This window comes from Acromyrmex echinatior, chromosome 3 (genome assembly GCF_024713525.1).
Source record: "Acromyrmex echinatior isolate Ae372 chromosome 3, ASM2471352v2, whole genome shotgun sequence".
NCBI lineage: Eukaryota > Metazoa > Arthropoda > Insecta > Hymenoptera > Formicidae > Acromyrmex > Acromyrmex echinatior.
Window position 1 is genome coordinate 18,942,663 of NC_141854.1, and position 16,300 is coordinate 18,958,962.

Consider the following 16,300-nt stretch of genomic DNA (forward strand, 5'->3'; position numbering starts at 1 on the left):
CGTTGAATTCGATTCTAACAATAGAGCAACTCGCAATTTCGTGACCACATGAAAGGTATATTGAAGTGGAAACGAAAGCGCAATTAGCGTGATATCGTTATGACGCCGGCAAAATGGCGGTTTTGTAAGTACGTACTATCAGAAGGCGATTGCTAATTATCGTGAGGAGAATGAGATAAGCGGAGTCGGGTAGCAAAAAGGGAGTTAAAACGTTGCGCGATCTCGTGACCGCGAAAGCGTATTCGACGTAGCCGCCCATACCGTGCGATTAACGCGATATTATTACAGTTAATTTCCCTAAACCCGACATTTTCCGTCGTACTGCATTTTGCCGCAGCGTATTTGCCACCAATTAGTAATCATTATAGAAAAACTGAAAAACGTTATAGGAATGATCTTAAATGACATCAGAAACGCAAAGTAAAAAGAAGTAGTATATTGAAGTAGGTAATTATAAAATTTTTAATGTGTACGTTATATAAAATTATATCTTGCTTATTATGTTAGTTATATCAGGATTCAACCCTGAAAATTCCTGATATTTAATAAAAGAAGATAATCCCATCGAAATATTCAAAATAGTAAAAATGGAAAATATTATTTAATTCTCATAATAGATGCAAGAAAATTGCAGAAAGATGGTATATTTCTTCATTAAAAACGCTAAAAAGAAAGCTATCGAATATTTGAAAATATAAATAATAAATAAATATAAATTATAGGTTAAAACATTTATAACGAAACATTTAATACAAATCAAGGTTAGAAACATGCACGTTCACAGGGAGCGAATTACAGACGTGAAATCGCTGTTCCTGTTTACAACATGTACAATCGAGTTAATGTACAATCGCCGACGAAACACGGGGATTACTTCTTTGGCTTCTTCGGGGGTTCGAGGCCGCTATCGTATTCGGAGGTGTTAAGCATTCTGACCCTCTTCAACAACCCCGCTCTTTTCTCGTCGCCGTCTCCGGTCCTCTGCTTCTTTTGCGGCACCCCATCAGATCTGGAAGCGAGAGTAGCCGGTACTTTAATTCTCACATTAGGACTAACCCGCAATTTTCGATAATTCGACGTAAACGACATGTGGTGAGGACAGAGCGCGGTAATCGGAAATTGAGGCAAAAAAAAGTTAAAGAAAAAAGAAAACAGCGCATCAAAACGCGACGATACACCCCGCGGACGAACGGAGGTGGGCTTCCACCAACTGCCGTACCAAATTTCATGTCCGCCACTACGTTTTTGTCCACCGCTGAGAGTCACGCACGAAATGCGCATTATCATGTTTTATAGTCTGTAATAGCAATTCCCGTTTAATCGATAATTCATATATAAGTTTCGCTATTAATTTTGTAGTAATCGACATATTTTTTAACTACAATAGAATCGTATATAAAATAATAAACATAATATATATAATATAAATAAAAAAAAGAGATGAAAAAATATCGTTCAAAGTTATCACATTACTCATATGAATAAAAAAAAATATATATATAATATATAAACAGTGAAACTTAAATAAAGTAACTTAGACAATTTGGTTCGATTAATTTAAGTGAAGCTGCTTCAGAAATTAGATAAATAGTAGGTATCCGATTAAATGCTGTAAATTAAAAATGAGAAAAAATATAAATATAAAATACTGACTGTATTCTATCTGTTCAAGTCGCAGAATGACACTTCCAGCTGCAAAGTATCGAAACTATGAAAATTTTCGTCGATCTTATAGAGGTAATAGAGTGTAAGGAGGACGATGTGAAACTACATCAGGCACATATACACACACACATACATGGACAAACGCACTTGTGCTAAGATACGCACACAAACATATAGGTAATCGCACCCACAGAGGCGTACACCATAGTCGTCTCTCGATCCATTGGACCGTCAGCTCAGTGCCCGCCTTTCACCCATTAAAACTGACTCGTTCTCTCCCCGTGCGGAGGGCACCAGTCGGTTGCCCGTCGTGCTCACCCAAAGCACGCCCATTCAAATCGCATTAAACACGTTAATGCGTAATGCCGGTCTCGGGGAAAAAGATTCGCCGCGCGTAACGCGAAAAAAAGGGCACATAGAAGAGATGGTGTAAAGGGGAAGAGGAAGAGAAAGAGAGAGAAGCACGTGAATATGGCAGCGCAGGCAAATGATCGCCGGAGAACACAGGAATTATAAAGCTCGGTAAAAACGCGAAAGGTACTCGCGTGATGTAGAGGACGTGATACATGAAGTAGAAGGGACGTTGGCGTAGAAATTACGAAGTACAGCGCCTGTGGTAGTTGGACTTGGCTCGTTTGCGACCGTGAAAAGAAAGAGCAATAGACTAAGTGTGTATGTGTATATATATATATATATAAATCAAAGATATTGCAAGCAATAGATGTAAAATACTTTAGTTATGATAAGACTAGATAACTAATTGCACTCTACAAATTTAAAATGAAAAATAGGAAAATTGTAGTAAAACACATCCTGTTTATATGGTATTAGAAATGTTCAGTAAAAAACATTGAAAGTAGAATAATGTATGAATGGAGGGCGAGAAACGTTCGTGTAAAAAAAAAATCAGGGCACGCAAGAGGGCACACGCGAGCGGGGAAGAAGTATGCAAACGGGTAGGTAGGTGACAGTTTCAGGATTTCGAGAACACGAGCGAGACGAAACAACGCGACGGGGGCAAAGAGAAGAGGGAGGCTCGTGCTCGTCCCGTGGTTTCCGTAAATGGCGCAGCCACGACCGGAAGTGGCGGTCGCATCAGTCTGTTTAATAGCCGTATTGTATAATTATGAACAATGGAGAGATAGAGAGAGATAGAGAGAAGGAGAGACGGAGAGAAGCCTGGAGAAGGGCAGAAGCCAGCAGAGTGCCATGTGAAATGCACACCGCATGAAGGTAGAACGTGAGATAGAGAGAGAAAGAGAAAGGCAGAGCAACGAGAGAAGGAACGAGATACATTTGTCTCGTGAGCGAGCGAGAGGACGTGAGTTAGGTGGAGTGAGATGGAGGGAACGCGGCCCGGGGGAGAACGGGGACCACAACGAGGACGAACACGATGAGAGCCGTATGGCTTATGGTTGCCAGCCACCGTAGAACACGTCCGCCCGTTCGTCGTACATGACGGATGACACAGAGCGACAGTTTTGATGCGTCCAACCTCTCCAGGAGCCGAGCTATCCCGCACACGGCGTGTACGTACTCTACGCCTGTATAAGCGAGGGTGGGTGGCGAGAGGGAGAAGGGCTGGTGGATGTGCGTCGCGGTTAACACGCCAAGCCACGCGTGAATCCGTCATTAATACCGTCACTCCGGAGACGATGGGCTTCGCGATCGCGCGGCTGAAACGTCAGCTGAGCGGATCAACAGCCGGACCATTCGTGATGTCCTCTCCCAAAATGGGAGCATATTGTCTATCGCAACTGTGCGTGACGCGAAGTGTGCGCTTCCGAAATCATGCCCATACGTGACGCCTCGATAGGGATAAACGGGACTTTGAGAATGGATCGCTTAACTCGATGATTTTCATACATTCCAGCCTTAAGATTAATCCGGGCGAGAGCACCGTGAAACATATTCACATCTCGCAAGTGAAAACAGAAAGGAAATCCTGATACTTACGGCTTACTCGATAGACGGTTATTGTGCCTGGGTTTCGAAATTTCTTTTTCGTGTAGCTTCTTGCCGATTCCGCCGATTCGTTGTGGTGGATCCCTTAATGCGAAACTCTTGGCATAGTGACCCAAATGAAGCGCCTTTCGATTGAACATCTCGCGCATATCGCGCGGATAACTTGAATAGAAACGCATCCAGGAGACGTAGGCTATAGAAAAGAAAGATTTTTATGTAAAATAAAACAATTATCTTTCTACTTACTCATTGTTTCCAATTGCAGATATGTACGTGCATCAGATTATTTGCAGACACGTCAAGTACGATAAAAAATGTGTGTACCACAATTATTATTGTTAAATGCGATAATTGAAGGGCTTCCTAGAAGAACGTTACATCTAACATTTTTTAAATAAAAAAAACATGCAACGCTTTTCCAAGTAACGTTTTTTCCATTATTTTTCATAATAATGATAATTACAACGTTTTTCCAGAGAGTCTTTCAATTGTGCTTGGAGAAATCATAGACAGAGTATAGATTGCATATCTTGGTCTTAACTGTTGTGTTGCGTTAGAAAGAATTGAACATATCAGCGCATCTCTCTTCAACTTAATACTTTAGAGAAAAAAAGGGAAAGAGAGAGTGATATACTTCAAGCTACTTCATAGGAATGCATAGTTTATTTTTATTACATATTTCTATAGGAGAAATAAATACGTATTGTGTTCAAATTAATCGCAACTTTTGATACTGTCATAACTCATAACGAATTATTACACAAATGTGCGTCGCAATTAATAGTAAAACACTAAATTCGTGTAGTTTCTCAAGATGGAGTACGTGTAAAATGCGGATAAAATCGAGAAATACCGCGTCAAGTACACTTATCTCGTCTACGTTTAAGAGGTCACGTGCAACTCTCGGATGTAATGATCAGTTACATGTAGTGCGCCCTTATTAATCGCAGTTCCATTAGGTGGTTCCACGGGGGTTGGACTGCGCGATTCCGTGGGGTGTGTGCGCGCCCCGTGGCGGGCTATTAAGAGGCATTAACGGTGAGGAGGGGGTAGTCGAGTCAAGTGCTGCAGCTAATAGTCACCCTCGCGTCCCTTCTTAACGTCTCTTCTCTTGCTTGTGCGCACGGGTGAGAAACCCAGGGGATCTGTGGTTCTAAGAGAACTCGACATATGCACACCGTTGGCGTTCCGTGTGAAAAATCTCTCGATAGAGAGGATAAATTTGGCTTCCGGTTGTTCATACCGAGCGTCACAAATTGCTTAAATTTTTGTACTTTAGCAGCGAAGATATTTCGCGTAAGATTATTATACTACAGGTGCGATCCATTTAACGCTACAAAAATGCTTCGAAGCATTTTTTAAATGAACAATCAGAAGAAAAAATTTTATTTATTGATCAAAGAATGTTTATAACATTAAGTAGATCGTAGTCTACAATGTCTATATAAATAGTTATAATAATGGAATAAGAATACAAAACAGGAAAAAATATCTCGTGTTTTTTAATCGTCGATTTTCAAATAAATTAATCGCTATCGTATTTTTGTGTATAAGTGTGACATCTATTTTTTTTTTATATATATAATGGACATGATTTATATATGGCCAAATAGATTTAGTTATACGTTCCACTTGAAGTGGAAATTTCATCTGTAAGTATCTCTAATTTTCATAATTCTTTCGCGATAGGACTGATGTCTCAACGTTTTCCGTCCTGATTTCCGTCTGCTTCCAATCTCGGCACCTCCCTTCTGAGTTTCGCATAAGAAACACTGCTGGAGTCTTTCTTGTGGCTTGGTGTCAGCGTTGAAAAGGGAGAAATGTTTTTCTCCATTTAGCACATAAATCACACGTGGGGGCGGTGTCTAACTGAGAAGCCAGAGTGGCGGGAAGAACGGGGATGTAAGAGTGGGGTAGCATTGTTCCTAAGTGATGTAACTGCGTCTTATTGTATTTGTATCCTGTATCGCATTGTTAAGAGTCTCTCGCCACAAAGCGTAAGTGGTTTTGGCGGAAGTCACATTCAGTGGTTGGATTGTGTCGGCCACCCTCTGTGAAAGGCGCGCGAACGATATACAGCGAATTCGATCTAACTCGCGACGAGTGCGTGAGATTAGCTCAGCATCGTCACAATATTGTCGCGACAATTAATTAGAAAAAAATTAAAATTATATAAAAATAGATAAATTTTTGTTTATACAAGTGCTTATAAAATCTCGATTATAAACTAATGAAAAATAGAATACAGACAAATTTATAGTCATCTTAAATCTGCACGAGTATTAAATATACCAAGTATTTAAATTTACGTATATTATTATCCTGAGTTTAAAATCAAGTAAGTCATTTAATCGAAATAAGATCAAATCTACGATCTAATTATTATATGTTACGCTATTTCTGCTAAGTTATAATATTAAGAAAATGTTTACAGAGAATTATGACGAATGGAATATAGTCGACCGACACGAGACTCAAATCGTATATATGGGATATAGGAGTGAGGGATGAATCTCTCAGGTTAGTGGCAAGGGTCGCAGCTCGGGGGTTGTTCTATAGAGCTGTACTTGCTATTGAAGACTGTTCGGCTCTATTGGGGGTGATAATATTACGAATTAGCGAGATTTCCACTTCTCTGCTCGTCGAGCAGTCTTCGCATCAGTTGCGAATTAAATAAATTTCAGAATTGTCGCGCAGAATGTGTTCACGTGCCGCACTATTTTCTATTGTGCTTCTGTTATACGAACGTTTTTACGATCTTAATTCCAATACTTGTCTTGTATTATGTCTGATACCACGCTGATTTAAGTATAGCTGATTTTTTTTCAGCTTAATTGTATAAAATGTAAAATAGCTGATATTAAATGCATGATTACATAAAATTGCAATAAAATTGCAAATAAAAAGAAATCTTGGAATATCTGAAAATAATTCTTATTTGTGTAAAAAAATCTATAAAAAATATATAATCAATATTAACAAATGCAAACATAATATGTTATTATTCATGAGATAAACAAAAATATTTCGCAGTAAAAATATTTTTCAATATTATTATCGTCTTTGTTACAAGAGATTTCCCCAAACATTTTGAATTATTTTTGTCGCTATGGGCATATATTAGAACAAACGAATGACAGACAATAAACGTAAATGGTTTCAGTAGATATATCGAAAGATGTTAACTAATTTGTTATCCACTTCCTGCTTTCCTCTCATTCGCTCCCTCGGTTTCCATGCGAAAAGTGCAATACCGAGGTCACGAACGGCGGCAGCAATTAATCTATCAATCACTCAGTACGTGCGGAGGAACGGTCAAGTGGTTAGCTGTGTAACGTCACTCAAATCTGGGGCGGCTAAGCGCTCAAAAACCGTGGCTAACCTTCGTGTAAAGCCTTGGCTGATGCGGGATAATTTCGAAGCTTGAAAACCTCTTAAAAAGATTAATGGTCCCGAATTTCCTTTTTGGAAATGTTCGTCGTTTGTGCGGTTATGGCAATTGACGTAACGCTAGTCGTTAATGCACTTTCGTAAAAATAATCTTCGTAAGATAAGCAAAATTCATTTATATATGTCACTATTAGTGCTTCACAAGCAGAAATTTTGCTAAAGCTTTTCATGTTTGATAACAGAAAATTTAGAATTACATATTCGTATTTATAAGCGGCAAAGTTTACCTTCAGCTGAATAAATAAGCTGAATCAAGAAGAAGGTTTAAGAAAGCAACAAGTTAACTGGCGATATTTATATGGAAAAGCAAATAGATTTGCGGGGAAAAAAATCATCGTGAATGTGAAGAGGGCTAATGTCTTTACTTCACGAGTATTAGACCGGGTATAATGGATTTATTATTGCAGCAAATAAATTCTTCTCCATAACGACCCTAATAGAGTAACCATAGCATAGCAAACAGGATCATCCCTCCTCGTTCGTAGACTATGTAAATATCCAAGTGGCGAACGAGGCAAATGTGAAGGGAGACGGAATAAGAGCCCCATAACGTGTACGCGTAGGGGTTGCTTTATATGCGAGTGGGGTGCTCGCTGGAATTGGCTTAGTCTACCCTGAAAGTCAGCTCGCTTTCGTTACAATCCAACTGCGTCAAAGTAGATGTTCACTCATCCTTCGCAACTCCTCATCAACACTTTGCCTCTCACGAAAGTAAAGATTTAAGCTTTTATTGTACGCGCATTTTTGAAATATATATATAGAAATATGTTAATAACTCGAAAAGAATTATTTATTTTAACACAACAAATGCCTTGCTATCGTATCATTCAGTTAATGTATAGTATCAAATTCATACACAGAAGCAATGATTATGCTGAAATATCTAATTAGATACAGATCTGAAAATAGTTTTGTTTGAACCGTTAAAATAATTATGTAGGACATTTATTGATTGTTACAATATTAAAATTTTTTGTAGTATTGTCATCAATGTTTAAGCATTCCACATAATTATTTTGATATTTCAACAAAATTATTTTCAGATCTGTATCTAGTTAATTAAATTTTTAGATACTTCGATTCTTTCTGAAGCAACGTATCTGGTTTAAAATCTTGAATGATTAATAACTTTATAAAATCAAAGAAAAAATATATACTTTTATTACGTAGCGCGAATCGTAAAATATTGCACTTACCTTTACACGCTTTCGCACCAAGTTGCCGATTCTCCAGTACTAAATCTTCGAAATCGTTTTGGAGAGCGACAGCCGCTGCCTGCACGGAGTTGTGCTTGGAAAGAGGTCCCAGTAGCTTATCCAGGACGTCGTTCATGTCCTGCTGCTTGATTCTGATGCGCCTCGATTCGAGCATCCGTACGAATTCGATTTCCGAGGGCGTTAGGAAGATTGTCGCCGTGCCGGAGCAACCTGCGCGCGCGGTTCTACCGATTCGATGAACGTAGTCTCTAGCCGAAATTGGACCGGTATACTGAACAACACAGTCTACTTTCGGCATATCTAATCCTCGAGCTGCGACATCCTGGACAATTGAAAAAAAAAAACAATTTTTTTTTCTTACATACTCTGGACTTAATGCTTGGCAATTTGCACGTCAAATATGTTCCAAAGAGCCTGTATTAAACAGAATAAAAAAATAATCTAAATCTACTGTTCAACAAATAATATATTGTAATTATTCATAAGTTACATCACGCGTATATTCTATAAAAAAAGGTGTAGCTTCAGATCTTTTCTAGATCGAAGTACAAAGCACCTTGAACGTGATATTGAACAATTCGGATGAGAACCAGAACCTTGTCATTTCCCTGTAATTTGTCCGGGACAATGTTCTCGGTAGTTATCGCTCTCCGACTCTACGAGAAGTGGCTCGTTCCACGAACAAGAGTGGCAACGGCGAGTCTGCGACCTGCTGGTACAAATGTCTTACAAACCGCGGCGATTTCTCGTTTTGTGGCGACGTGAATGCACACGGCTGGCAGAGAGCGCCCGCTGCGAGACCCCAACGGCGAACGTTTGAGCACGGCCCTGATTTCGACGTTCGGCTAGTCGATGATTTACCGCGGCGAAAGCCTCACCGGGCCTCTCCGCTTGACGGGCCCCGAGGACTAATCCCAGACCATCAGTAGGGGGCGTCGTGGCACCCCGGAATTCTTTCGCGGCACGATACGGACGTACATCCGTGTATTCTTATTACATCTTTTCCTGCTATTAATTCAACATACGTCGACGACGGCGCGATCCGGGCGCCAGCGTGAAGGAGTACGAGAAAAGAACCCCCAACCAATCGAAATAAATGTCGATCGGACCGAATCTCTTGAGCTCGCCCCTTGATTCCGTTACATTTTATCGCTTGATGAATATCGATAAAACAATTTCTATTTATTTCGTGCGATTAAAAATATCAATGAGAAAAGAGAAAACTGAACAAAAGGAAAAATTGATATCTGTAATATTAGAATTTTATATAACGTTTGTACATGGAGAAAGAATGGTTGTTGAAATATCTGAAAATTCAACTTATAACATAGATCTGAAAATAATTTTATGAGATAATCAATACGTAACTGTAAAATGAAGAGTTGATGCTACAAGTTTTAATATTCCAGCAACTAGTTTGAGCATCCTATAATTATTTTGATTATCTAAATAAAATTATTTTTAAATCTACATTTATATAATTAAATTGTTAAATTGTTAAATATTTTACTAATATTTTCCTCTTTTTTGCGCAAAACTGAAAAGTGTTACAAAAACACATTAATAATTTACCTACATAATTTTCACGAATAGCTCCAGAATGTCTATTATGCATAAAAAAAAAAATAAAAATTAGTCGAGCTTTTAATGTTTAACATTAACTAATTAATGATATTATCATGGTTTAAGTTATCAGTTACAGTTGATTTTGCCAAAGAAATATTTCTCTAAAATTTAACGTAAGTCTATAATTACGTTAGCACTCATATTTACGTTATGTACAGCACTCATAAACATAGCAACTGCATTTGGCACATTAAAACGCTACAAGCGTACGATACCTGCCACCGGTTTCAACACACGTAAAGAGAGCGGCACGCTGAAGAGCGATCGATGGCGGCGATTAAGACAAACGATCGTTTAAGAAAGGGACCGGGGATCGTGGGCCGCGGGATCGAGAACGGATCGCCCGCTCAAAACATCTCACTTGGGCCATAGATCACATCGTGAATCCGGATCCACCACCGCTGAGAGCCGCGGAATATTCTGGCCGCGGGTATCCTCGTGGCTTTTCAACGTGGAAATTAATAACGCGGCCGTAAAACCTACGTAGTAGCGACGCCGTAAAACGTGGGCGGTTGCCATCGCACATTCCGTAGATCAACATTAAGGAGTTAAATATGCCCGATGTCTCTCTAAGTACACAATAAATTATACCATTTTCTTCCTTTTCTCTCTTGTGCTTGCTCCAACGTTAGCAATTATGTCAATATGTTCGCGCAACTGGGATTCATCGGTTTAATAACAAGTAAACTCGTGGTATGCTCTTAGTAGAGTAATTATTCACGTATTTTTAATATTTTTGATTTTTTATATTTTAATAAATGATAAATCTACTTGTTTTTAAGATTAAATGCAATTAAATGCAATTAAATATTTAAAATCGACAAAAGTAAATGTTGTAAATTTAGAATTGATTAAATTCGGTTTTTCAAAATGTTAAAATTAAAAATGATCTTACAGGATTATCTTTATAGAAACATGAAATATAAAAATAAAATATATAAATATTCCTTATACTTTATAATCAAGAATCATGAATTAATGATTATTTTTTATCTATATTAACATAATGCAATTTAAAAAAATATGTAAAAAATAATATAAATATAATAAATATTATAACATAATTTAAGAAAATTAGCTTCTTACTAGAATAATTAAAACATTAGAGATATATAAATTGATCAATGTTTATATTGCCATAAAAAATATTGAGAATTTTTAATGAGGTAATATCATATATTTGCATGCTTCTAAAGAAATACAAAAATATATTCGATCATAATTTTAGTTTTTCTATATATTAATTGCCTCGCTTCATCACAGTAAGTATATTCACACGAGTAATTTCTTTATTCAAAGTTTGTTTTGTCAGAGAAATTATGGCATATGCGAAATCCCAGAGTGAATAAAACTGTGAGAAAAGAAAGCTATAAAGTGTAACGAATGAATGTCCGTTATATTCAGAATCAATTCTGTATTTTGATCTTGTTTTTCTTTACAGGGCGATTTGTGATACGCGCAATTCGAAAGAATGGGTCGTTAATTAATCCTATAGTATAGAGCTTAACGAGAACTCGCGGCGAGACTTCGAAATTTTCGGACATCGACTTCACAAGAAAGAAATCGCCTGATGGAAAAGAATTAATTTTCACGATGCGTAAGTTGTCATTCGTTTGCGTGACGCCGATCGTGAAGTTTATAATTTGCAAAGCCTGCCGCGATTTAATTTTTTTTTCTTTCTTTTGCACGCGTTCTTCCGATATCTGCGATTCTTTCAGACACGTGAAAGTGCCATAACAGTATTTCATGTTAAAATCTAAATTGGTCGATGAAGAAATGAGACCCGCTGTGTCGTTTTATTTTCGACAGTCTATCCCCGCGTCTAATGACGAAATCAATCGCTTTCACCGGTAATTACGGCAGTTAAAGCAGTCACCGAGAGTTCAATGTGAATCAGAAAGTTGCTCTGTTATTCGACATCAAATTAATTCGACCAATGTAATACGAATGTAATTAGCAGCGGGGAGAAAGAAAGTTATCCGTTACTTCGCAAACATTATCGCGTCATGATTAATTATGCTGTTCGCAGAATGCAATTAGTGGAACAAGCACTTCTGTGATCTATCACAAATAGGTAAATATTTTGCGTAAATATTTTACTATTCGATTCGAATAAGAAATATCTTCCCATTAAAGATTTTATTGGAGTCTTGCGATTTGGGTCTCACAGGAGATTAGTAATTATTAATAATTAACAAAAAAAATAATAGAAAAAAATTGTTATTGCAAAATTTGCAATTGACTTTTATAAACAATTGCTCTGTGAAGTAAAGAAAGCATCAATACGGAGAACAGACAAATGATCGTAATTATACTTATTACGAAGGTTTCATGCGTCTGCATAATTTTTAACCTCCGAACACAGCGTGGGTCCAGAGGTATTAAATTCCCTCTTGAAAGAATAAGCCACGAAGTAATTTACAGCTCAGGGAGTGCCGACAGATATTCTTGGCTTTTCTTTCGTTGTTATTCTTTCGTCGCTATTCTCTCTTAATTTTTCAACGCTCCCATCTCTCTTATACGCTTTTATTTTTATTTATATAATTAATTTAAAAAAAAAAAATATATATATATATATATATATATATATATATTGGCTCCAAGTAAAACATCTTATGACGTGCAATGTATATTTAAGAGTAAATAAATAAAGAAATTTAAATATTTATAATGTGCAAAAGAATAAAAACTTAACGTCCACAATATATTCGTAAACATTTCGAGTATTTTATGCTATTATCGATAAAACGTATGACTTACTGTGCACAATAGTACTCCACTTTTCGCTTGACTAAAAGTTTTGAAGACTTCTGTCCTTTCCTTCTGTGTCATATTACCGTGTAGTTTAAAGAATTCTACATCAACCAGCGGATCGGAGTCTTCGTCATCATCATCTATTGGTTTCGTAAGAATAGAAGACAAAATTTCGATATGATAATCTACCATATCTTGTGTAGCCATAAAAATCAGTATTTTATGCTGTCCAGGAGTCTATAGAAAAAAAATGGAAAATGCTACTTGTCCACTAATCGTAAATCAATGCAATAATGCAATATATTATTGATAACATGGAGATTTTCTTACCTGACATCTCCCGGCGATGTAAGCGCTTAAAGTGACCATTCTTAATTTGGGCGGAGTAACTACGTAACTCTGAATTACACTTTGCGGAACTATTAGGTCTTCATTAATCGCGCTAATATCTCCCCCGCTCACTTCTAAATTTTCTTTAGCTGCGTCTACGAAGATTGGATCATGCATCGTGAGACCCGCTAATTTTTCAACAGCTTGTGTCAAAGTCGCAGACAATAAAATTGTTTGCCTATTCAATTGATTTTCATAATCTTGCTTGATGTTTTGAATATTTTCTACTATCGAATCAGATTTTTTATTTATACCGGAATATTTTGTATCTTTGTTCTTTTTTTTTGATAATACAATACTATTAGCGGCATAATCGCTATCGCCATCGTCACTTGAATGATATATTTGTTTTTTTTTATTACTATCAGTATTATTTTCTTCTGTTTCGAACTTCATATCATCTTTCTTTAAAGTTTCTTTAATTTCTTCATCTGTAAATATCTTCTTACTATTTTGTCTAAATATTTTCATAGCGTCGTATTCTTTTTCGTATTCATTAGAACATGATACTTTCAAAGCACTTACTATCCTAAATCACAAAAAAACGTATTATTATAACTGTTTAAACATTATAATTATATTAACATTATTATTTATACTTTCTTATTATTAACATATTAAATAACACTTGCATTAATTTACATACAAAATTAATATGCTGTCCTTTTGCAAAATAAAAAAAATATGAAACCTACCTAGAAATATCCATTTCGTATCCCATATCAAGCATTCTGTCAGCTTCATCTAACACGAAATATCTAACATCATTTAATCTCAACGCTTTTGTGTGTTTTATGTGATCTAATAATCTACCAGGAGTAGATATTAATATATTACATCCTTTACGTAACCGAGCTTTTTCGGCTTTTCTCTTTTCCCCGCCAATTATGTAACCTGGTACGATCCACGTAAAAGGCTAAAATTATTAAAAATGTAATTTTGATATGTCTAATAAATGCTAATGTATGCAAAATTTATTCATCTAACTTACTTTAATCAATTTTATAAAGCACTCGTACGTTTGCAAGGCCAATTCTCTTGTTGGAACAACTACAAGAGCCAATAAACCACTATTTCTATTAAGTTCAGGTCTAATTTTATGTAACAATTCAACAATGGGTAAAGCATACGCTAATGTTTTTCCAGATCCTGTCTGAGATCTTATTAAAACATCCTTATTTGAGAATATTTGAGGGATCGCTTTTTGTTGAACAGTTGTCATTTTAGTTATACCCATATTTTGCTTTAAATTTGATATCTGTGAAAAGAATTATAAATTGTTATTTTGTTGCAAATATTTTCCTTGCAAATGTTAGCTATCGTAAATACTAACCATATATGGATGAATATTGAGATCTGCGAAAGTAATCTCTGTAAAAACTGGTTCATTTACAGGTTTTACAAATCGCTGGCCTATGGTTGGTATGTCGGGATTATTACCAAATAAAGAAGACATTTTTCCACTAGCTCTGTGCATTAATTTTAGATTTTCGTCTGATTCTTTGTTGTTATTTACAATTTTCTTTTTACTTCTTTTTTCTTTCTCTTTATTCAAGATATTTGTCTCTTTTGTATTTTTTAAAACAGGTGATTCTTTAGTTACTTTATATTTTTTATTTGATTTAAAATTATTTTCAAAAATGCCATGTTTTTGTATTAAATTTGGAGCATCTAATTCATTTTGATTTTTCAATTGATTTGAAAATATATTAGAAAGTGATTTTTTCGATTCACTTTTTGAATCATCTCTCTTTTTTGCTAACAATGTTCTACCAACATTTTCTTTTGTTGTTTTTGTAAAAGATACAATTGATTCATTTGTGGAATCAAAGTTTGCAATAGAAGGAATCTTATCAGATTGTAAAACTGGTGATTCATTAATTACTTTACATGTCTTGTCTAATTTAAAATTATTTTTAGGAATGTTATGTTTTTTAGTCAAATTTAATAAATCTGTTTCATTCTGATTTTTTAATTGACTCGAAAATATAGTGGAAAATGATTGATTTGATTGATTGATCTTTGATTGATTTTCAATCTTTGATTTATCTCTCTTTTTCGATGTTCTATCAATATGTTCTTTTATTGCATTTGTAAAAGACACAGTTGATTCATTTATGGAATTAAAGTTCACAGTAGAAGAAATCTTATCAGATTTCACATTCTTTTTGCTTATTACATTAGACTGTTCAATTCTTTTTGGCTTTGCAGTTAGGTCTTTATCTTGAGATAGAATTTGAGGATGCAGTATGTTTCGACAGACAGAGTTTGCTTCTTTTAACTTTTTAGCAAAGATAGCTGATAATGACTTCTGTTTTATTCTTTTCTTGTACCCTGTTTCCTGCATATCCGTGATTTTTCTTGATTCTTTGCTATTTAGTACTGCATCTTTATGGAAAGACTGATTCTTTAACTTTTTAATTGAGGTTTTGAAAGATTTGGTTCTTCTCAGTTTATTCTAAATATAAACATTTATTTTACGTTATGCATCAATTTCTTTCTTATATTTTCAGTTTTCTACACGCAAAAAATCGAATAAAATCTGTGCAAATTCTTTGCACATATGCAGTGTTTATAGACTTTTCCTAACCTATAATCTAACTATAACCAAGTACCTACCTTTTTCTTTGTAACAGCTGGACCCGCCGTTACATTTAAACAAATATCCATGTCTTGAGTTGTCATTATTACGTTTGTTTATCACAAATCACTTTTTTCTTAGGTATATAAGTGTGGAAAAATAAAGTATGCGTAAAGTAAGAACATCTACCACGCCGTAAAAAGACATGTGGCGAACTGCGTGAATGCTGGCGCATGCGCGTATCTCAAAGCGGAGCAGAGATTATAGTAGGTCTGTTCTTTTTAGTTAAAACTCTTGCACGACTCATCTTTCTTCCTTTTCTCTTCACGTTGGAGAGAAAAAGAGAAAAGATGAACCGTGCAAGAAGTTTAACTAAAAAGAACAGACCCAGTGTTTCCGAGCTATAATAGTGTTTGTATGAGAAATTCTTATATTATATATATTTCATATATATATATTTCTTTTATCAAAATTGACATTAATTGTATAACACTATATTAATATATAATTAATATACATTTGTATTTTGTGGAACTGCACAACATACGATTATGCTTAATACAGAATATATTATATTATTTTATAAAATAATTATGTATTATTTTTTAAAATAAAAGTTATGTGTAATGTGTCAATATACATATAATATATA

General features: G+C 35.6%; 1 protein-coding gene across 1 annotated transcript; it reads right to left on the minus strand.

Moving 5' to 3' along the window:
- Positions 1-716: 716 nt before the first annotated feature.
- On the minus strand, positions 717-15,906 carry LOC105148986 (ATP-dependent DNA helicase DDX31). Its single transcript, XM_011061093.2, has 9 exons — positions 15,687-15,906; positions 14,401-15,525; positions 14,059-14,325; positions 13,763-13,983; positions 13,008-13,596; positions 12,684-12,914; positions 8,277-8,619; positions 3,622-3,823; positions 717-1,009 (listed from the first exon to the last, which is right to left on the minus strand). The coding sequence occupies exons 1-9, from the start codon at positions 15,750-15,752 to the stop codon at positions 871-873; spliced, it is 3,183 nt and encodes a 1,060-aa protein (XP_011059395.1). The 5' UTR covers positions 15,753-15,906; the 3' UTR covers positions 717-870.
- Positions 15,907-16,300: the final 394 nt, after the last annotated feature.

Excerpts from the sequence above, each read along its gene's own strand:
- LOC105148986 (XM_011061093.2), bottom strand. The coding sequence starts at position 15,752 with ATGACAACTCAAGACATGGATATTTGTTTAAATGTAACGGCGGGTCCA. Across the intron at positions 8,620-12,683 it reads GTGGAGTACTATTGTGCACA|GATGTCGCAGCTCGAGGATT; the intron begins GTAAGTCATACG and ends TCAATTGTCCAG. Across the intron at positions 3,824-8,276 it reads TGGTGCGAAAGCGTGTAAAG|CCTACGTCTCCTGGATGCGT; the intron begins GTAAGTGCAATA and ends TCTTTTCTATAG.